Source organism: Notothenia rossii (genome assembly GCF_949606895.1).
Source record: "Notothenia rossii genome assembly, chromosome: 5".
In the NCBI taxonomy this organism is placed as follows: domain Eukaryota; kingdom Metazoa; phylum Chordata; class Actinopteri; order Perciformes; family Nototheniidae; genus Notothenia; species Notothenia rossii.
Window position 1 is genome coordinate 40918688 of NC_136903.1, and position 23309 is coordinate 40941996.

Below are 23309 nucleotides of genomic sequence, written 5' to 3' on the forward strand. Positions count from 1 at the left end.
AACTTCCCGCTGAAAACGTTTTAAGAATAGGAGGGCATAATGTTCTAACAATGTTATCACCAAACATTTTAAGAATGTTTTTAGAGAACGTTATCCTACCTTTCAGAAGAACGTTCTGGGAACCAAACAAAAACTTCCCGCTGAAAACCTTCCGAGAACAATGACTGTAACATTTTCAGAATGTTTTTAGAACCAAACATTTCTAGCTGGGTACGCTGTGACGTAATAACTCTTTTTATTTTATTTTTTTGAGGGAAGGGGTGGGGGTCAGAGGGTATAGGTATAAAAGTCACGGCTCGCCACTGAGTTAGTAATATGTTATTTTTGAACTCTACTGTAATTTACAAAATGTACCATCTCTTATAATATTTTTCAAACGTACACATTTTACTCCTGTGAGTGACATTTATACTGAAAACTTGTTTCGAAAATAATTCATTCAATTAGGTTACATGGTGATGAACATCCATTTAATCGCTTATCATTTTAGGTGGTACAACTTTAGAACAAATCAAATCAGGTTTTATTTATAAAGCACATTTTAAAACGATTTTTGGTCGAGACCAAAGTGCTGACCAAACAACGTTGTTCTGCACACACTGTCTAGCAGTAATCAGAAATCACTAACAATTCAACACATGTCCTTCATTTTGTTGTTCTTTTGTGTCATTTATAAAACTATTGGGTAACAGAGAAAAATAAAAAGAGTAGCATTCTGTGTGTTTCAGTGCGTCCCAGTTGCAGTGGCCTGGAGGATGTCTCTGATGGTCTGAGTGTCCGCCTGCAGCGCTGCATTGTGAGGGTCCAGCTTCAGAGCGGCCTGGTAGTCCTGCAGCCCTTAGAAGACGTAGGAGATGAGCTTACAGGACACTGATTCTTATTGTGAATGTTTTATTAAATAAATGCAAAGTTTTAAAGTAACAGTAGCAAATAAAATGTTCCTGTTGCTTTTCAAACCTTCTGCATAGAGCTGTAGCTGACAGAAGGCGGACCCCCGGCGGACGCTGGCCCTGGCTCTGGCTGCTGCGTTGGCAGGGACCGCTGGGGTCAGCAGATCCAGAGCCTGCACAGAAACAAGGAGGGAGATTTGTATTGCTTTAAATAATAGCTAGATGCACATTCAATGAGCTTTATAGGCAGCAGTGGTACAACTCTTGGGTGCAAAGTTACAGTTTCCAACAAGACAGTTCTTTGGACTCTCCTTATAACTGTTATTGTTATTGTCAAATACAGGAGTGCACACCTGAGAAGCATCCTCAATGGCCTTATGGAGATTTTTTAACTTCAGATGACAAGCTGCTCTGTTGGAGTGCAGTGCCGGGATCTTGCTGTGGAGCCTGATGGCCAGGTTGTAGGCATTCACTGCCCCCAGGAAGTCTCCAGAAGCAAAACACTTGCTGCAGGGAAGAGTCATTCAGTGATCGCATGGTTAAAATAATAAGAATTGGTGCAGTGAGTAGCTGTTATAGCACTTACTCTCCTTTGTCCTTCAACCACTCGGGGTTCCTCCCCTCCTCCCTCAGGTCCTTCAGCTCCTCAACGTCTGCATTTCCTGCACGCCTGGCTTCGGCTTGTTTTTGAAGCCACTGTTGATTCAGATATCAAAAGTGTGATCTGAGTGCTTATTCCGCTCACAAAGCATATCAGTGTAGTTGCCAGCACCGAGAACCCGGAAATGTTGAGTACCCCAAAGTCTTATGGCAGAAATGTATAGTACGGGTTCTCAGCACATATAAATATGTGGACAACAGTTAAAGGTGGTTTGTCGGATTTGGACAATTTTGGAGTGGTTTTGCGGTTATTGAGGATACTGAATGCATTTCTGACATTTCAGTATACAAAATGGCAGTTTAAACCAGAACGTAGACAATTCTTTTTCAAATAAATAGGCAATCTGTCCAATCCAAATTATCCTGAATCGATCTAAAATTAATTTAAAAAAAAATAAAAAAGCATATATGCATTTTTATGCATATGCATACTGTATATGGTGGATTAAAGGTTTACTCAAAGCTTTTATAAGATGTTATTTTCTCGGAATGTTTAAAGGCACGACAACTAGGGTTCATCGGTTCATGTTGCAAACACAACATTCAGAGTCTGTCAATCCACTGCCTCCAGACTCACTCTTTATTTAGGCTTTATGTCTTTTCTGGCCACATGTGGAAGGGCCAAAAAAGAGTGAACTACGGTCTATTATTATAATTTGTTGCAATTCCTTGTTAAAACCCCAAAAAAATTTCAGTTCACAAATGTCTACATTTATTTTAAATTGTATTAGACACACACACACACCCATCAGTCTGATATCAACAGACTGTGTGGTCTAATGTTGTATCCTTTGTAGGGATGCTCCGATCGATCAGCCGCCGATCGATATCAGCCGATATTCACTCTCTGCCGATCAATCGGTGCTCTCTAAAAATGTCGATCGCGAGAGCCGATGGCATGACCTACAATACATGACACTCTCTGTGGCTTCACCATGGCTTCACCAGTCTGGCAGTATTTTAAGGTGTCCGAAAAAGACAATACAATAGCGGTATGCAACGTGTGTGAAGCAGAAATCCTGCAGCTCCGCCCGCTGTGACGGACCGGTGAGCGGAGCAAAACACACACTAAGAGTTAGACCTAACACACTTAGCTATTTTATCTACCTCTGGAACTAGATAAACTATTAAATATATTTATTCTTCACTGTCGGGTCAGTGAGCTGCATGAGATACTGGTTGCAGTCGAATAGTCCGTTTCTCTTAGGAACCTTCCTAACGGAGTGAAATGACCCGGAAGTCCCTCAGTGGCAGCCATGATAAGTGCCGTTCGAATTCTCTACATGATAGGAAAGGAGGTTTCAAACTTCCTTTATAACCTCCTTTAGCTTAGGAACCACTGGACCTCCCTTACTGAAAGGAGAGGAGAAAATGCTGCCCCACAATGCCTTGCAGCCGCAGCATTTGCCGTCACACAACATTCAGCCGTTCACGGAAACAAACGATTATGACGGAGAAGTTATAGGCCCTATCATGAAAGTTACGGTGCTTATTAAGCATTTTAAAATGTATGTGGTAAGTTGCCAAGGTGCTTTTTTTTTTAACGTTCATCAGTATTATAATCAAAAAGAGAAATATGAACGTTAGTTTTTACTGAAATGATCAAATAAAGTCAACATTTCAGTGTTTACTGAGCTGTGTGGGGTTTGTTCAACTTTTAAAAGATGTTTGAATGGTGATATACACAGTGATAGATGTTAAGGACTAACGTTTATAATAAATACATTTGTATTGATTTTAAGATCTTTTCATAGTTCATACAATCATACGTATTGGGATCATTTGTATTAATGTGGACCGGAGGGAGAGGGTGACGAGCATAAGTTTCACTTTCATTTTTTATTTCAATTCCAACTTTGGTCGTGAAGAATATGTTTCTCTGTTGTCCACGTTCATAAAGCATAAAACAACAGCATCAGAGCACGGTGCAGAGTCTCTAGATTAATCCCTCATTCTTATTAAACATCCATGTTGTAGTCCGCGATAGAAAACTGTAGTTTCCATAGTTTCCCCACAGCAGCAGACGCACATTCATGACGTCCGCTGGCGCATCATAAACACGTCGGATAGTGAAAGTGCATTCGGATTCTCTAAAGTACGGCAGTCTCTTCTCCTAAGTCCTTTTGAATTCTCCTATCCACTATCCCTTAACCCCGTGACGTTTCACTCAGAGGTCAAGGAATAGACGATAGGGTTAGAATTTAGGAGCTAATTTTTGGATTATCCGACTGCAGCCATTGACAGGCTGTCAGGAGAGAGAGAGAGAGGGAGAGGAAAAGAGAGCGCTTCCACTCATTTCTCCCCTGTTATTATCCAAAGTTAATGTAAACTTGAATAATGTACATCATTTGAATGTAATAATTATGTTGGTTGTTGTTTGTGGAAGCGTCAGGGAATGAGCGCCATTAACTGAGTTTTAAACATCACTTTAAATGGAAGATCCCCATAGGTCCCGCCCACTCGATCGGATCGTCGATCGGTATCCGCCGATACTGATTCCGGCGATCGGCCCCAAAATTGGCGATCGGAGCATCCCTAATTCTTTGGTCAGCTTTGGTCTCCTCGGCTTGGCCCTACTATGGGCTCTTCGTCCCTTGTCCTGTCCACTTTATTACACAGTAAATGTTTTCTTTCCTGCTTTTCTGATCTGCTCCGGCCTGCCCTGGTTAACTTAGCATTATGCTGTTAATACAACTCAAGATTGGAGTCTGTTTCAACTCAAGAGCCCTCTGGCATTTCAGTGGACAGAATCCCTGGATGTTATTAATCTGCTGTAGTTGATCAGCAGTTTGCAGTGGCTGGCTTATAGTTTAACTACCGGTACATCCATATTTGTGTAGCGATTTAAATAGTTTAATTAACTGTTTAGCCTTTTCTGTGAAGCTGACTACTGATACAAACAAATATTTTTGTCCATAAAAGCTAAGCTGATATGAAAAAGTGTTAAACATTGCAGAGCAGAGAGAATGACTAGTGCATTAGGACCTCCTGTATACACAGAAACTATAATTAATAGAAGACTATCCACAAAAGTGATCGTCTTTTTTTTTTTTACTCAGGCCAGAATATATTAAAAAAAAGCAGCTGGCACAACCACAACGTACGCCAGGCCTTACACTTGACAAACTGTCAGAGAAGATGATGATCTCACCTCCTCCTCCTCTGGCACTCTTGATTCCCGGAGCGCGGTTTGGAAAACGCGTGGGGTGAATCTGACTTGAATGTTTGCAGCACGCCTCGGAGCGGGCAGGAGCGCTGGGGTTTTCTGGCCCTTTGCTTCACTGTTGCCTCTTTTATCTAAATGCAGAGATATAATATGATCACTAACATACCAACATCTGACCAGAAGCAAGTTTGATCACACAGTAAATTACGTACCTAGTTTGACCTTTGCTCCATCTGAGCCTCCTTTCTCCTGCTTCTCTGTCGGGGCTTTCAGTTTGTTCTGACGATCTCTCTGGTCTTGGAGCTTTAGTTTGGCCTCTGTCTCAGCTGTTTCTCTCTGTCTCAGCTGCCATGCTGCCAGCTCTGCTGTCGTCTTCTCTCGCTCATCCTCCTTCCTTTTCACAATTCTGTCTCTTTCCTCCTTTTCAAGCTGAGGTCAAGTAAAACTAATTATAACAAAAATATTTCTTGATTCCAGAGCACAATTCTAATGGTATTTTGGTACACTGGGTGATGGGGTCATGAGTAGATTGTGATGTCATTGAGAGTGTTACCTTCATCATTGTCTCCAGTGCGTACTTTTTCTCTGCTTGCTGTTTCTCAGCCTTTGATCTGGACTCCGAACACAGCCTCTCCTGGTATTTCAACAGAGCCCTTTCTCTGACCTCCTTCTTCTTTTCTTTATCATCTGAAACACATTGATTTATTATGGTAGATGAATTATAAGGAAATGTACAGTATTGGATATTTTTAGTTAAATCAAGCAGATATTCAAAATGGCCATGTTGTAGAAGCACTAGACTTACTGATCTCTATCTTTTTATTTCTTAGCCTTTCCAGCCTTTTCCGGAACAATTAAATTAGGGTTGGATTTGGCATGCTGACTAGTTCCTAGGTTTCCCTGTAATAATGTGGCAGAATAGAGAGCGCAAGTCAAATGACATTAATGGAGAGAGATTAGTGACAGCTGGTCCAGAATGGTCCTGATGTGCAGTAAATATAGACGTCTGTCAGATTCACATTGTGTAATATTAAGAACAACACTGTGCAGCCTAGCTGGGTGATGTGTTGAGTACCCTTGTAAATACTTGTATTCTCATCTCATCTTGTCGCTGGGCTTGCCAGTGGGAAGTTGATGAACAATACAGTTTGATAACAGAATGCTATTCCTCAGATTAACACTGGCTTAGTTGGAAACAGTAAATGGACAGCATTTATATTGCACTGCTCCAGGCTTCCAGATTTTTACAAGCCAGCATTCACACACATTCAGACAGAGGCTACCTCACAGGGTGCTCAGGGAAATAAAATTCACACACTGCTGACACACTTTGGGGTTCAGTGCGCAAGGAGATTTCAGACATTTTGATTGTCTGGGGAAACCCATTATTGCCGGTTTTCTCACAGCCTTGTTCATCTGAGCAACTCTGAGTTGGAAGACTTTTTAAGTTGTCTTATTGTTAGACAACGTGCCTCAGCCTTCAATAAAATCTCAATCATTTTGTTTGCCATAAATGCAGTTGCTAATTTCTCTTTTTTCTAATGTGTGCCTTATTTAATCTTTTTATGGTGTATATTTGTGTTATTAAATTGATGTTTGTCATATTGGAAGTATTTTAAATTGTCTATTTGTGTCTTTTATACTTTTGAGTCTGAGTTTAACTGGTTTCAGGCACTTCAGACAAATTACAAGACTATGATTTTCTCATACATTTCATCAAAGCAATATTTCAATGGGTTTTATGTAAAAGGGGGAAAAAACGTTTACTCCTACATGTAGTTATCACCAGATGCTCCCAGAATGCATTGGAACATTTTGGCAGAGTGATGACTGCGACTCCATTTCCAACCTTTGCTGTGCTTCTGTCCTCGTCCACAGGTTCAGACAGAAAGGCTTCGAACAGATAGGGGGGGTAATGCACCTGAGCAGAAAACCACGCACAAAACATATTGTTGGCTAAAATGTGAGAAACAGAGAAACAAACAAAAAGCGCATGCACTTATTTTTGTTTAATCAAATATAAATCATTGCACATTAGGCATAAGAAAATACTGCTTTGGGATGCGTCAGTTGAAATTGTAATGTTAATGAAACTTTTGTGTACACAGTAAGTACACAGTTGAGTACATTTTGAGTACACTAATTCTGTGTTTATATTTTACTCTGCTTTATGGTCATTAGAAACAACTCTACTGCCATTTTACAGAATTGTAAAAGAGTTGTTTATAGAAATATTACAAAATAAAAAAATGAATCATGGTGATCTTTAATCTAAACAAGATCAATAAAACCAAACATCACCAAAACTATTTGAATCCCATGACATGGAGATATATTAACAACTAGACCGACACATGTGTCCTCTTATGTTGTTGCTGGTAAACTAACAAACGCGAAGTGTGTGACTCATAGACTGTAAAGTACTGTGACTAACCCAATGTGAATGAAACACAGCCCTATGCTACCTTCAGGTACTCTTCTGTAGACAGGAAGTCCACTCTCTCCGCGCGCGCTCCCTTTAAAGGCACGCTGATGAACACCGTGCTGTCCGTCTGAGTCCACGTGTAGTCCGTCACTATCAGCGGCATCTCCGCACAGTACCCGCTCTTTGAAAGCGCAACAAGTCGATGTTTCAGCTAAAAAAACGGACTTCTTCGACAAAAGGCGAGGGGTCTTGAGAGGAGAGATCTACTGCCGCTAAGCGTCCCGTTGCTATGGCGACCAGAGACCGTATGCTCCCTTCATGTTATCGGAAAAAAATCGAAATTGAGAGTTGTAATCAATCCCGATTCTGTACATTTCCTTTTGATTTCCAAAAAGCCTAAATTACAGTTTTTTCAATTGCTAAAACACGTTTTTTTTAAAACAGGGCTCAACATTTACTTTAAAAATAAATGTATATTGTTTTAACTTTTTGGGTTGAGAGGAAATAGTAATTTGACTCGAATTTGTCTTGTTTAATGGAAATATTTACTTGTTGCTTTAATACAAATAGTTTTGTTTGTGATAAAGCATTTATCAAACTGAATGTTATATTTTCCCCAGTGATCATAGTTAAAACCTGTGTGTGAACTGTTTTGGGAGTTTTATAAATATGTTGAGGTTAATGAGAAAAGCTGTTCTACTTGTACTGTGTATGTTCAGCTCCATTTTTGGGTTAGTGGAAATACTGCCTTAATGCTTTTTAAAACCCTATTTAGCATTGTAAAACCTTTATTATTCCCCCCCCCGAAGTCACACAAGCAATTATATAGGGGATGCAAAATATACATTACATTACATTATATATGAAATATTAAAACATTTCAGTAAGACTCAGCATCACAGTGATTACAAAAGCACATGAGCTATTCTCACTTAAAAAATGACTTAAAACTGCTTTCAAGGATGTCATGGCCCCTAGGGGACAGTGTAACAAGCTGCAAATATAACCTGCAAATATAACCAGTTTCTGAGGGGGGGTGAGGAGCTCGACGCTTGTGAACTGTCAATAGGAGGGCGGGGGAGCCTCGCTGCAGGGAAGCAGGAGGCTTGTTTGAGACAAGCGGCAAACTCTGGGCCACTTCCGGGATGCGAATCAGGAAGTGCCTCAAATTGCAGTTCATCTAGTGGCCATTAGGAGCAGTCTGCAGAAGGGAGACTTCCATAGACCCCAATGTTAAAATGCCCAACTTTACAGCAGACATAAACATGTTTACATCGTGGTTTCAAAACATTTTATCCTCAGTATAGTTAGATTCCCCCTTCCTGTCTATGGATCCTGGAGTGAATCTTTTCTCAACTCATCTGTTTAATTAATATTCAGTCTTAAAGTTATGCATAAATTAGGGCGTGGTCACTTTGAGGGACAGGTACGAGCCTCACTATCGGCTAACAGCAGTTTGTCAGCTCTGTAGGCTCATAGGCTAGGCTTTGCTAATTGTATTTACCGAACTTGACCCAACGGACGTGTCCGTGGATTTCGTGTCTTTTGTATAAGACAATTAAAATGTCTTGTTGTGCGGTTGATTGTACTAACCGACATTCCAAGAAGTCTCTTTTGCACTTTTTTCGGTGAGTATAATTGTAATATTTTATATATATATATATAAATATGTCCAACCCGTTAGCATTGATTAGCAGGTGTATTTGTCTAGCTTAGCTTGTTAAACAGCGAATTAGCCGCGGTTGGTAGAGCTATGGCTCCGGCAGTCGGTAGAGCTATGGCTCCGGCGGACGTTATAGCTCCGACACCAACCGCGGCTAATTCGCGGTTTAATGAGCTAAGCTAAAATATACATCTGCTAATCATGCTAACGGGTTGGACAGAGCTCCGGCCGGGAGAGCTATAGGTCTTCGGAGCTATAACTGCGGCGGGCTGTTCGCAGGGAGGTAACGTGGTAGTGGCAGCCAAAGGAATTATGTACGCTACAATTGTTCTTATATGTTTGTGTAGTAATTACAGGGTTCCCGCGGGGTCTTAAAAAGTCTTACATTTGATCATCTGAATTTAAGGCCTTAAAAAGGTCTTAAATATGACCAAAAAAATAAGAAAGGTCTTAAATATGATTTAGAAGGTCTTAAAAATTATCGGATTTGAAAGGTACTTCTGTGTTGCGATCGCATCTAAAATGTTTTTTGGGGAAAATGTCCGGGCTGCAAAGTAACCAGTACGGTAAGAGCCTTTCAGTTCCCCCCAACAATTTGTATTGAAATAAATCAACATGGAACCAGTAATCACTAACTTTGTTTCCCCCTGCCCCTTATCGGAGAACACCCAGCTAGTAACCTAGCAACCAAGCTTCAGCTAGCGGCAGTCGGAAACTCATGTCACTTCGAATCTACTTACAAATAAATATGGGGAAGTGTAAGTTCAACCGTATTTGGTTGGAAAACATCACATTTAGTGCTTGGTTGAAACCAGTGGAGGGGAACGTGTTTGAAGCCCACTGTACCTTTTGCAAAAGAAATCAGCGTTTGTTTTGCTAATGTAGCGTTAGCTAGTTTAGCGTTAGCTAGTGCAGCAGCTCCCGCAACAACACATACACACACACTAGGGCTGCTCGATTATGGCAAAAATCATAATCACGATTATTTTTGGTCAATAATTGATATCACGTTTATTAAATACGATTATTCATTGACTTTGAAAACATCCATTTATTGAACTTTAAAACAAATAAGAATTTGAACATTATCTTTTTAACTGTTGATTACCCTGAACGTATAATTCAACTGAAATAGCAATACAAAAATTAATTAAATAAATGATATATTTAAATAAATAATATCAAAATAATAAATACCAATAAACAAGATCAACAAATATTTTGGAGCGCACTTCCACAAGCTACTAAACATATATAAATATATTAAATATAAATTAGACTCAAATTAATTAGATTAAATATGTTGTCACTGTCACAACCTAGCGAAGCTAAAATTGTTTTTTTCGATTATGTTGTTTTTGTGATTGTGGCAGGCCAAAATCGTAGTTGCGATTAAAATACGATTAATTACACAGCCCGAACACACACACAAGCACACAGAGACACACACACATACACACTTTTTGGCTAACACAGTTCTGTACTGTTATGCTGTTATGTTCAGTCATTGTTCTTATGTTGAACATGAATACATTTACTTTGTAAGTAATTATGGGACGTATTTCTTCTTTCATAGCAATTTTCCTTCATACTTTCTTGCTGTGAAATAGGTCTTAAATTCTATTCAAAGTGGTCTTAAAAAGGTCTTAAAAAGGTCTTAAAAAGTCTTAAATTTGAGTTGGCGAAACCTGCAAGAACCCTGTAATTAGATATTATTTACGGGTGCAAACCATAGACTGTAAAACCTGTTAATATGTTAAGTAGGGGATAGTGTGCAGCAAGTCATTATTGAAGAAAGCCCGACGCTAGCTTCTCGTAGCTTCAGCTTTTTCCTTCATTAATGACCGCCTTGCTGTACATTATCCCTATTGTATTTGCTCCTTTTGTCTGCACGGACTCTCTTCTGTGACAACGTTACATTTCCCGAGGTGGGAGGAATTAAGGATTTACAATTATGAACCGCTCCGGACACGCATTAATATGAACTATATACAGTGCTTGAATTGGGCCGGTACTCACCGGTACGCAGTACCGGCACTTCTGATTTTTACCCATGTGGTACCGGCACTTCTTACTGAGTACCGGCACCTTGCCGGTACTCAGTAAAATGCCGGTACTCAGCCGCCGGCAATATACGTATATATTGTAAACGCAACGCAGCGCAAATGTGGGTCTGACTCTGCCTCACAGAGGGTGACTGGCTGTCTACATGACGTGGCCTGCCGACATTGCCACTTTCATACAGATCATACTAATGCCCTCGATTGGTCTCTGTGTGTCATTCAAGCTCGGGAGGGTGTGTGTTGGTGTATGTGTGGCGCGAGCGAGCGAGAAAGCGCGCGCACCGGTTGCGTGTATTGTTGTTAGCATCTGGTGCTAGCTAGCTGCGCTAACGGATATAAGGAGCTTTTTCAACAACAAGGTGGAGGGAGAGTCCTTTGCTGTCAGACTGAGAGGCTGATAACTATAGCTCTGGTGAGGTAAATTACTCTCTGAGTCTTTAGATAGTTAACTTAGTTTAAGTTATCTCAGTGGGTCTCAAACGGTTCGGTCACCATTTATGTAAACACATATTTCCATTTGAGGGGGTAGTGATTCGTAAAATATGCATGAATAATACAAACAAAATGTTAACTAGGTGAAAAAAGGTAAGATAAACTTGTTGAGAGCTAAAACTAGTCTTTGATGTTGCCTCAAAGAGGAGCAGGGGGAGAGGAGGCAGACAGGAGATGCCGATTCAGGAGCCCAGACACACTCACAACTATAAATGAACCAAAAACAAATAAATAAACAAGTTTCAATGTTTTTTCCTATTGGATATTGTATGTTATTGGTTATGGCCATGTACTTATGATTTTATGATTATTTAAATGTATACATTTTTTTTCATATGGGTGTAGTCTCTTTATCTCCCCCTCAAAATGCACCAGATTGATGCATTTAAGTCCAACATTTAAAAGAAATCTTACCGGGGGAGCATGCACCCGGACCCCCTATAGGATTTGAGGCCCGGCTCCACTGTTCCCAAGTAGATTTGCAATTTTTTTTAAATAGTAACCCATCTCCATATGTTTCTTTTTGGGTAGTAGATTTAAACTAGAGGGCTATCACTTTGTGCAGCAACGCCATTGACAAATAAATCCAGCAAAATGGCACAAAAAACTGGTAGTGGCCTCAGGGACGAGGAGTCATTTAACCAGCCAGTAGGAGTCAAGCTTTACTTTCTTTTATATCCATAAAGAAAAAGTAAATCTGTTTACAGTTGTTTCATTATGGATGTTGAGAGGTATCCATATATCTCTTCATTTTTCTCTCAAATTGCACCAGATTGATGCATCTAACTTCAATATTTAAAAAAAAATGTTCCCGGGGGAGCATGCCCCCGGACCCCCCTAGACTAGAGGGTGTCAGGTCCACTCCCCACTTATAAAAATAGCACTTTACCACTGCACCCCCTCTAATCTCAGATGCAACCTGAGTCATTTTGTTTAAGTACAGTGAGCCTTTCTAAAATATACAGTAAAGAGACAAACCCACCAGCATTATAGGATATACTATGACTTTGTGCCAAATACTTGTTGCTGATTTAGAGTACTGGCACCTTTTTTATTCCAATTCAAGCACTGACTATATAAGATAATTCTCTAGCTGATTGTCTCGTTCACTTATGAAGGTATGTTAATTTAGTGACATTTATATTACGTAGACTGTAATACTATTCAATAACCACAAATGGCATGCATCCATTTCAGTTAGAATTTTGCAATTTAGATAACATTTACCAACATAGACTTTTTGAAAACATTTGTATAATATTGTTAATGGATTTTTACATAAATTAATATATTGTTAAAACAGCATTTTAACTACCATATTATTACAATCCATAATTACATTCCAGCATTACATCACCAATTTCAGTTGTATTGTTTGCATGAAATAATATTAACTGAACATATTACTTTTCATATATCTTTGTGTAAAGGTTTCCTTTAGGTGATCCAGAAAGGTTGGACCAGTTGGTACTGAACATCAGAAGAGTGTGCTGGACCCCTACGGTTCTTCTCGCCTCTGCAGTGATCACTTTGGGTGTCATCACTACAGCACTGACTCATGGGTATAGACCATTTTTGTTTAATCGACGAAAGGCGAAATGAAGATTTTGCCAGTATAGCAACATGAAAATCTTTTTTTTAAAGCAACCTATCACATTTGTCTGCAATTAATCCATAAACTCTTTATCATAGATGGAACATTTCCCCACATACATGTTAAAATAGTAAGCTTCAATAAGCTTATTTTACTTTGTATTATTATATTAATTGCAACAATAATTGTTTTATGAATTATCTGCATATTTAACCAACCCGGTATCACGGCAAGACGTGAACATGTGACGGTTTACCATGCTGGGAGACGTAAAGATGTCACGATTTCGTCCCTTCAAACGTGACAGTTACACGATATTGTTAACTTTGTGTTTATGCGATATGAAATCCAAAAACATTTTTAAAAAAAGAAGAAAATAATACTTTATTCCGAGTGTGCTTGCCCTTCTCTTTGAAAGTCATCACATAACGGCATTGTAATACACGGTTCGGCTGCATTAAATATTACACATCTGCCCTAGTTCTCTCCCTCATTATAAGACTTCTGGACCAACTGAAGAACTGCCACAGAAACTGAATATGTGATGTGGATCATAAATATATCAATAATTAAACAACATCTTCAATTCATTTTCACACAATACGTCTCCTTGCAGTATCAATACTAATTCAGCTAACTTTTATATTTGATCCAATTGGTAGATAGGTTATATTTATATTTACACAATAATGGTGCACTGATAGACAGGGACTTGTAGTTTTTAAAGATATTACTGATTATCTAAAAATGTGATTTATTTGTTGTTATTTTCGTTATTTTATTAGGGAAGGACACACCTGAAGGACACTGCTGTGCCTACCATCTTTTCTTTCTCCAAGGGGAAAGAAGAACAGCCCAGGATAAAACACTTGGTGAGTATCAATAAAAAGGTAGGTGGCACTTCTAGTGTAATTATCAATGAGGAGATTGCACATATAAACACAACTGAACAGGCCGGTGTTGCGCTAGATGTCGAACATAATGAAATGCTGACAGTGAATGTCTGTGACGATGTTGATTTGGGTAGCAGCAGACAACAAACAGACTCAGCCTGTGTTCACTCTAACTCCATAACAACACAGCTGCCTAGCAGCTCTCTGAATGATCACAGCCAGGGCCGCCTTAATGCACGGGCTGACGGAGATCGGGGGCCTATCATGAGCCAATTAAAAAATAAAAAAATTAATTCTTTTTTTTTTATTTCGGGTGTTTTTTTTTTTTTTTTAAATAAACAAATTCTTGGCTTTCAGAATAGGAAACTTTCATTTCCAAAATCACACGATAAATACATTTTTGAATCTTGTAAAGGGAAGACAACAGCTCTCCCTCGCCACTCTGCTGTTCCACAGCGCCGCCCCCCTCCCTCCACTGAAATTATTATTGTAAGACGTAGAGTAATGATAGATAACACAGCAAGGTCCGTTACAGTTTGTTTTCATCTGATTTTAAAAAAACAAAGTCTTGGCTTTCAGAATATTAAACTTGTTTCGGCAAATTCAGATGATAAATACAACTTTGAAGCTTGTAACGGCATAATTACAAGCGGAGAACGGAGTAACTTGACGTCACAGCAGGCATAACAACAGCCGATGTTTCTCGTGAGGGTTTTCACACACACACACACACACACACACACACACACACACACACACACACACACACACACACACACACACACACACACACACACACACACACACACACACACACACACACACACACACACACACACACACACACACACACACACACACACACACACACACACACACACACACACACACACACACACACACACACACACACACACACACACACACACACACACACACACACGTCAGAATGAGAATATGTTTCACATGTGACTTATTCAAATTGCGAGTGATTGAGTGAAGAAAAAGTTTGAGTGGCGCTCGGAAAAGGAAATTGTTGAGGGAAAAGGAGTTTCGAGACAAGCAGCTGTTACAAAAAATGCCGACGCTTACAGGTTATTTTAAACCTGTAGGCCAGGATGAGGAGGAAGGACAGATTAGTTCTGTACCGAGCGGTAGCGGTGCCGGCCGCGGGGCCTCGGAGACAAGTAGGCCGTCTGGTTCTGATAGCGATGGAGTAGCGGGAGAGGAAAAACAGACAGGAGGGACATTATCTGTTGGAGGAGATGGAGAGGACGACGAGGACTTGCTACGTGGAGGGGAGCCAACAGCAACCGGACAAATACATGAGGGAGGCCCGATACGTCACTCATCTGGAGGAGAGGACCAGGCGCGTGTAGAGCAGAGTGGAGAAGTGCGATCACAGAGCCTGCCGAGGCTATAAATGACTTTGATTTGTTGTTTAAATAGGGGGCCTACAAAAACTATCAGCCCCAGGGCCTGATGGCAGGTTAAGACGGGCTTGATCACAGCTACATTATTTCTGAGTCTCCAAGAACACTCAAAAGAAAAAATATGAACGTGAGCGTAAAGCTATGTATCGATCGCAAAAAACTGAGGTTGAAAGGCTAGCAGACAAGGAGACTGAAGGCATGAGTTTCTTCCTTGGCAAGTGTTGTAAAAGTACTTCAGAAGAAACTCCTTATTTCAACTGACTGTGCCTCTCTTCTTGATGGTCTTGATGAGGTTCCCCGAGAGGTCTTTGAGAGAATACAAAAAAAGAAGAAGTCAGTGTTTTCTGAAAACATGAAGCAATTTGCCACATTGCACTTCTACTCTCCAAAGGCCTCTGACTATGTCAGAGAGAAGTTTCACTTGTCTTTGCCTCATCCTCAGACCATTCGAAAATGGTAAAATAGCATCTCATCTAACCCTTCTGCAATAGTTTTTAGCATTGTGTGCAGACTTTGTGGTGTGTGTTTGTCTCATTTTTATTTTTTGTTTGTCCATGTCTTGTGTCCATGCTTTTTAGTTAGGAAGAGCAGCCATGTTAACAGTGTTCTGGCTACAGATGTAATATCTAAATCAACATTTGCCATGACAGTCTGGGCTTAGCAAGGGCCTTAGAATACATACTCTAAAGGCCAAATCCAAAAACAGTGATACTGACATTTTAGCAGTTCACAGTTTTTGGAGATGGTCTTTCAGGCAATTGGCTAGTGACTTTAAAAAAATATCATTTCCCCTAGGGGTGAAATCTCCAGCGCAGTCCACCCCAACCGAAGCAGCAGACGCGCAGGTCGAGGCCAAGGTTGCTGCCGATGATCTCTGTAGCTCTCTGGGCAGCACGCCGGACACAGCTGTCTCCAATTATCCATACAGTCACTATGGGAGGAAAATAAATGAGAGTAACAAATGCTTTAGATAATGAGGAATATCAAATTAAGTATAAAGGGTTGCTCATTTTGTTCCTTTGACAATAACATACAACATATAATGTATGTATATATATACATATATATATATATATACATATATATATATATATATATATATATATATACTGTGTGCTGTTTATCTCCAATTATGCACATAATGTATATAGATATATACATATATGTATAGATATATATATATCTATATACATATATGTATAGTATGTTTGTGTGTAATGTCAACCATCTGAAGTCATGTAAAGTAAGCCAGGACCATCAACTTACAGGTTGTGGAGGAGGTTGCCATCTTTTTTTCTTAATGCTGAAAGAAATAAAAATTGTTTAATCAATATAAAAGCGCCTTTCTTTTTCAGCCATATTTAATTTATACTCTCACAGCGCTGTTCAAACAGTAACGTTGGATTACATTTATATAAAATTGATGGTCAACAAGTATAAATATGCATATTTTGCATTTGTTAGCCCATGCATACAGTATTACACTGTTTATATTTGAATGATGGAGAAGCGTTTTTAAACTTGTATAGTGTAATATCAAGAACAGTTAAATCATAGGGGAAAGCTTTGTTTAATTCACAATACGCTAATTCCTTATACTGTATAGGCCACAGTCTATGGCTAATTCCATAGGCTAATTCACGCAACACTGGCCATATCTCTGCTAGTTTACAAAGTTTAGTTACAAATGACATTTATATTTGAAAAACGGTGAAGCACTTAAAAAACAATTGTATAGTGTAGGTTCAAGAACATTTCAATCAAAAGGACACGTTTTGTAAAGTTACAGGGTATTTTACCTTCAGAATATGCCTGGAACGAGTAGCAGTGACCGCAAGCTGGGTTGTTAGCTTAATACTGGGAGCATATAGAGAACCGCAGTGACGCATCCTAAAACCCGGAAGTAAGTTAGCATTTTTAACACTTCCGGTTCCTTCGTCCAAAAGCAATGCATTTTCTCCATAGGGTTTTGGAAAATAGCTCGAAATAAGGTCTGTGGTTGACACAAATTTAAGAGATAAATCACGTTTTGTTCTACGACATTAAATACTTCAGCAGTGACCCCACTGGTGATTTTTGAAGAGTTTACGTGTCTGAAAAACGATGGTTGTTACCGAGTGGCTGAATAGGACTACAGAAATTGTCGAGGCCGTTGTACGTCATTACGCCGAACACGTAAACACTCCCGCTAAGTTTGTTTCCCCCCGTGTTCTGCTTGAAAGCAAGTAGCTGCCTATCTTTAGTATCTGTATATCTATATCAGACCATTAGACTCTGTATTTTTGAAAGTGTCGTTTTTAACACCGTAGTTTTACAAATGATAGAATAATTAATTACCAGTGTTTTCCAATTTTACTCGGCAGTTCGTTTCGTTAGCTAAAGTTAGCTAAAGCTAGCGCTACTAGTTAGCTACGCAATGGTTTGTTGCTTTGCTCCGGGTTGCAGCCACAGGTCTTCCAATGAAACGTGCTCGTTCTATCGTTTCCCGGCCAATGTTTTCCAAAGGAGAGTCTGATTCGTGCCATGAGGTAAGCTGACATTTTTGTCCATGTCACGGTGAAATTTAAATGATGGGTAGTGGGTGACTGTATCGCCGTTTTAGAGATGGCGCTGCTGAAAAGACTGCAACATAAGTAAAGATAATGAATAAATCCTATTAAAACCTGTGTGGCTTATATGATAAATCGAATTAGTACAAGCAGCATAACGTTTCACCATGTAACTAAAGATTGTAGTCAGGGAAATCAGTTTGAAATATTGAACTAATAACAAATCACCTCTGGCTGGCAGAGAACTCTCAGCTCCATAGCTTCTCTTGGACGTAAAATCACATGTACATTTTACATTTATATTCAATTTAATATTTAATATTCCATCTCTCACATACTTTTGTATATATAATAACTTATATTTTCTTGTTATGCTGCTGCAACACAAACATTTCCCAAATTGGGATCAATACAGTAATATCTTATCTTAATTAATTAAGAAATATAACTTATAATTAGTGTAGAAGCTGACACCTATTTTCAATATGGATTAATCTACCATTTATTTATTCAGTTCAATTTTGATCTATAAAAATGTCAAAATAGTGAAAATGTTCACGAGAATTATCAAAGTGCAAGGTTATATCTTTAGATGTTTTTGTTTTAGCCTATGTACTGTATGTCTTAATGCTCTTATATGTGATGGTGTGACTTCCATGAAACTAATATTTGACATCTTCCCAACAGATGAGCTGACAGGAAACCTAACACTCTAACAACCGCAACATTGCAAAGGCGAGTAAATGTAAATTAAAAACGATTCACAATTTCTTAATTTCTTCTTCTTTCTTGCAGTGAGGTGAAGCTGACCTTGCACTTGGTGCCAGTAAGGATGTTCCTCACGCAGGCTGAATGTTTCTCCTTCCTTACTGACACAGAAGCCCTTGATTTGCAATGCTTCACTAATTGTCATTTCCCTGGCTCCGTAGGGACACTTTACCTCCAGCACAGCGGAAGACCCTACCAGACCATCTGGATATGCCCCCAACAATCCTGATAGGGAGAGCCACAAATATGACTCATGGACCTGCATCTGGGTTGCAGTGGTGAATGCCCTGACGCCCTCACATTCATTCATAGTCCCCCACTGTACAGACAAAACACCATCAAGGGCCTGTTGTTGCCCTAGCACACTGGCAATAAGGGAAGCAGTCACACACTTTGACCTCAGGACAGGGCTGTGGGAAGTAGGGGAGCTGAGGGTGCTGCAGCATCCCCTGGTGGAGGACAGGGGATCTGCACTTCCACAAGATTAAATACAAATATAATAAAAACAAAAATGAATTTTCAACCTTGATGTAACAACATTCATAATTAAATTAAGATAACGCCCTTTTCACCCCGGTTACATTTTCCATTTGCCCTGTACGATGGGCGCTGTAAGTGATGAAAGTGGGGGATGTTGGCTTATCAGGCGCCCGCAGCTCACAGCCAGCGTGAGAGAGAGAGAGAGAGAGAGAGAGAGATAGATAGAGAGGGGGTGCACCGGTACCGGTGGGGAATGTTGTTAGCTTCTGCTGCACTAACAGATATAAGAAGATGTTTCTACAATAATGTGGAGGGAGAGCTCTCCTGTCAGACTGAGAGGCACAGTGAGGTAAAGGACTCTTGAGTGTTTAGATAGTTCACTTTAATCTAAATGATCTCAGTGGGTCTCAAACGTTTTGATCACAATTTATGTAAACAAATATTTCCAAGGCACTCTTTTATAATTATTAGGATAAATAAAAACAGGTTTCAAATCATTCTAATGTATACTATAGGACAGTAAGCCAAAAATATTGTTTAAAACTGGAGATATTTAAAAATATGCATAGATAAATAAATGTTAACTGATAAAATAAGATATAAATGAACCACAAAAATAAAACAAGTTAGCCCACATTTATTTGTTATTGGCTATGGTAGGTTATTGGATATGTTCACATACTTATTTGATTATTAAAATGCAAACCGATCTTTTTCATATGGGTGTTTTAGAGTTTTACCCCCTAGATCAGTCTCTAGTAATTGGGCGCTCAAAGTGCACCAGATTGAAGCATTTTACTTTTGTAGAGGTTTTTCATTGCCAGCTAAAATCTTGCCTAGGGCCAAATAGGTCAAAACCGGCCCTGGTGTCATCCCCACAGCACCCCCCATTTGAAACATGTTCCCACGGCTATGCCTCAGGACAGCTCCAAAGTTGCTGGCAGTCAACCTTCCTTTCCTGAACCAATGTCAGTTTGGGTTGGTTCGTTGACCAGTGGTAGCCTCCTGAATTTCCCTCTGTTCTCCTCAGACAATGCCATTCTTGCCACAATTGCCTCAGGTCCCTGATGCCCAACAGATTTGATGAAACTCTCCAATTGGCTCGGCAAAAGTTTGTTGTTGTTTTGTATCAGTTTTACCTCGCCACTTCCATTCCCATTTTCCATCATTGTTCCACAATGTTTATCATCATGAAATTAATATCTATATATTTTAAACTATACTTGCACACTGTTAATACTGCTCACAGGCTGCTGTGTGTATCTAGTGTATTCATACCCCTCACTGTTTATTCATCATTCAATTAATTCTATATTTTATTCTGTAGATTGTGTACATTACTTTTCACTTTACTGCTTGTTGCACTCCTGGTTAGAAGCTAAACTGCATTTCGTTCTATCAGTACCTGTAATCTGTGCAATAACAATAAAGTTGAATCTAATCTTGAGCAGGAACAGATGTATTTAGTCAGTACATATCTGACATTAACGATTAAACAGAGTGAGATTCCCATGAAGCTCCCTGTACCGCGAATGTCAAGGGGGGGGGGGGGGGGGGGGGTGCTAGTGGAGTATGAAGCCCTCTGTATCGCGAATGTCAACGGGGAGGGCGGGGGGGAGTGCACGCGACTCAACCAAGCCTAGTTTGTTTACCAGATTGCGGCGCAACTTGGTGGGCGGTACCCTGGAAAGAAAGCGCAGCGTGAGAAATACAAGGTGTGGCGTGTGAGCGTGTGAAGTGAATGGAGTGAAATGCGTGAAGTTGTTTGCAATCCGCCAAAAAAACGAGAGAAGAAGAAGCCGACTCCGAGCTGTCCGACTTCAGGCGAGCTTTTTGAGACCTCCCCCGGCTGCAATTGGCTATTCTCGTCTACTTTCGAGGCGAGCAGCAGCTCGTCTCAAACAAGCCTACTGTGTTGACCTGTCAGCGCAACATACGAATTGCGAATGTTGTGTAAGTCAAATGTCAAACTTTTGCCAATTGCCATATTAAAACATCAGCTGCAATTCACGACATGAGGAAGGCAGTCTCTGCATAGCATATAGGCTAATGGAGATGCAGTTATTTCCAGCATTCTTTATTTACAGTGTTGGGCAAGTTACTTCCAAAATGTAATATATTACATATTACTTATTACTCTCTTTTGAAAGTAATAAGTTACATTACAATATTACTGTCTCTGAAATGTAATGAGTTACACTACTTTAGTTACTTTTTAGTTACTTTCACCAAAATAACCACAAAAGAATAGCTAGGTATTTTAAATGCTAAAATGTAGTTTAGTGCAGCTCATTATGCATCCAGTGAAGGGCAATGTGGTATAGCTTAACAACTGTGTAGACCCTTAAGGCTACTAACAACTTGTATTACAGGGCTTAGTTGAATACTCGATTCTGATTGTAAATTCTTAACATGTGACACGTTGTTAATACAGCAGTACAGACCGCTGTCAAGGACTATAATGAAGGTTAACATATTGTAAATCAAGGCAAATATTATTTAAACCATGCTCATGGTTTGAAATGGCAAACATTGAAAGGCAAAAGTATTATTAAAACCATGTAGCCTACTACATCATCAGCTTGGTCCCATCATATACGCTGTGAAGAGAATATTTACTGTGCTTGAAAACTGGTATCACATCATCATGTGAGGTTGACTTTGTGACCTGGAGAACATTTCAGCTGCAACATTAGCTCGTTGATAATAAGCTTAGGATATGAGATATTTTTGTAGCCATTCGTGGTGAAGGCATCTGTGCTATTGTATGCATTATTTTTGACCCAACATTTCTACAGGCATGTCAGAATATGGTACTATTTTCACATGAATATTCTAGCCATTGTCTATTTTTATACCACAAGCTGCAAAATGACCACCTTACCCCACTGTACAGGCGGGTAGTTGTTTAGATATACCTGGCACCTGCGGGCCGCAGAGGGACGGCGTAATTTCGGGCGACGAAGACTGCTGCTCCGGGGCCGGCAAGTCAGGCGGGAGTAAGCTAGTGTCCACAACGGAGGGTAACGTGATGTCCGCATCTGACCTGTTGCTACTGTCTGCAGTAGATGCAGTGTTGCTGGCGTTTAGTGATGGTTGCTTTAACCATTTTCGTATAAATGATTATCCACAGATCAGATGTGTGTCACTGCTGTGGAAGCACTTTGGAAATGATGCACGCGCAGCGGAGCAGGTCACGCGCACCTGACACAATTTGTTGTTTGTATTTTTCGCTACGTTCTCTTTTTGGAATGGTTGCATAACGTTCAACTTCCCCGAAGATCTCGACGCGAAGCCTGAAGGGTAAACACCAGGTTTACTAATCTACCTGCACAATTTGTCCGGTGTCGGAATGTCTCGCTATGTTAGTACATTCTTAAAAAGCAAAACACCATTTAATTTCGGGTTAAAATGTGTTGTAACTGCGTTACTGAGCATTGTAACGGGTAATATATTACCCACATTTCATTAGTAATGCGTTACATTACTTCGTTACAGCAAAACGTAATATATTACTGTAACTCCGTTACTTTTGTAACGCGTTACACCCAACACTGTTTATTTACCGTTCATTCAAGTATGTTATGCCTTTTATCTGCTAATGTAGACTACAGGAGGAAGAGTGATAAACTGTCTTAGTTGGCTTACATAACAGTTAAAGTTTACAGCCTAAAAAACATGGAGCATTTATTACCCTTTTATTCATTTTTATGTCGATTTGCACATTTCATGGTGATGCTCAGTGTTAAGTTACGCTTAGTTCTGCAGCTTAACGTTGCATTCGGAGAAAAACACGGAGATGTAATCCATTTAGCCAAGCCTGGCATATTTTATTATAAGGGCTGCACGCATCACTCTCACGGGGACAGCCTCCACTGGAATTAACTGGTTCCACACACACGTGGCAATCAAGAGCTGTGATTAGCCTATAGGAGGCAGGCATGCATCCTATACCCCTTGTCCTTGCGCCTCACTGTGGCACAAGCACAACATTGCACATCACATGGAACAGTACAGTAGCACATACAAGTGAGGACATATATCCCATCAAATCTCAACACCCCCACTTGTTCTCAGGTTGTTATAATCTTAAACAAGAAAAACAAAACAAAAACATCAGAAAAAAGAATACAGAATGAATGTGTCTTGTTACACATTTCAAACTCCAAAAATAATTGCACCAAACCTCTTCAGTTTCAATTTAGTTGCAGGTTTCGTCATTATATCAGCAAC

General features: G+C 39.8%; 1 protein-coding gene and 2 long non-coding RNA genes across 5 annotated transcripts; 1 reads left to right on the forward strand and 2 right to left on the reverse strand.

The window, feature by feature from the left end:
* Window positions 1-308: 308 nt before the first annotated feature.
* dnaaf4 (dynein axonemal assembly factor 4) lies at window positions 309-14623 on the reverse strand. 3 transcript variants are annotated; one of them, XM_079683290.1, is made up of 9 exons: window positions 7182-14622; window positions 6490-6637; window positions 5270-5403; window positions 4929-5145; window positions 4702-4847; window positions 1477-1586; window positions 1244-1397; window positions 958-1063; window positions 309-837 (listed from the first exon to the last, which is right to left on the reverse strand). In XM_079683290.1, exons 1-9 carry the CDS (start codon window positions 7302-7304, stop codon window positions 725-727), a joined length of 1251 nt encoding a protein of 416 aa, XP_079539416.1. In that variant the 5' UTR covers window positions 7305-14622; the 3' UTR covers window positions 309-724. The 3 variants fall into 3 exon arrangements, with proteins under 3 accessions (XP_079539416.1, XP_079539415.1, XP_079539417.1); XM_079683289.1 differs by having other exon boundaries at window positions 310-829; window positions 7182-14623; XM_079683291.1 differs by lacking the exon at window positions 7182-14622 and having other exon boundaries at window positions 310-829; window positions 6490-7126.
* Window positions 14624-14775: 152 nt separating this feature from the next.
* Window positions 14776-17165, reverse strand: LOC307038399. The gene is made up of 3 exons (XR_013807989.1): window positions 17079-17165; window positions 16546-16582; window positions 14776-16210 (listed from the first exon to the last, which is right to left on the reverse strand). It is a non-coding gene; the product is annotated as an uncharacterized lncRNA (long non-coding RNA).
* Window positions 17166-17281: 116 nt separating this feature from the next.
* Window positions 17282-20523, forward strand: LOC307039195. Its single transcript, XR_013808165.1, has 3 exons — window positions 17282-17807; window positions 18516-18563; window positions 18758-20523. It is a non-coding gene; the product is annotated as an uncharacterized lncRNA (long non-coding RNA).
* The last annotated feature ends 2786 nt before the right edge of the window (window positions 20524-23309 follow it).

Coding starts and splice junctions, on each gene's coding strand:
- dnaaf4 (XM_079683289.1), bottom strand. CDS start 7,304: ATGCCGCTGATAGTGACGGACTACACGTGGACTCAGACGGACAGCACG. Junction 5,146..5,269: donor CACTGGAGACAATGATGAAG/GTAACACTCTCA, acceptor ACTTGACCTCAG/CTTGAAAAGGAGGAAAGAGA. Junction 1,064..1,243: donor CCATTGAGGATGCTTCTCAG/GTGTGCACTCCT, acceptor GTTTCTGTGCAG/GCTCTGGATCTGCTGACCCC.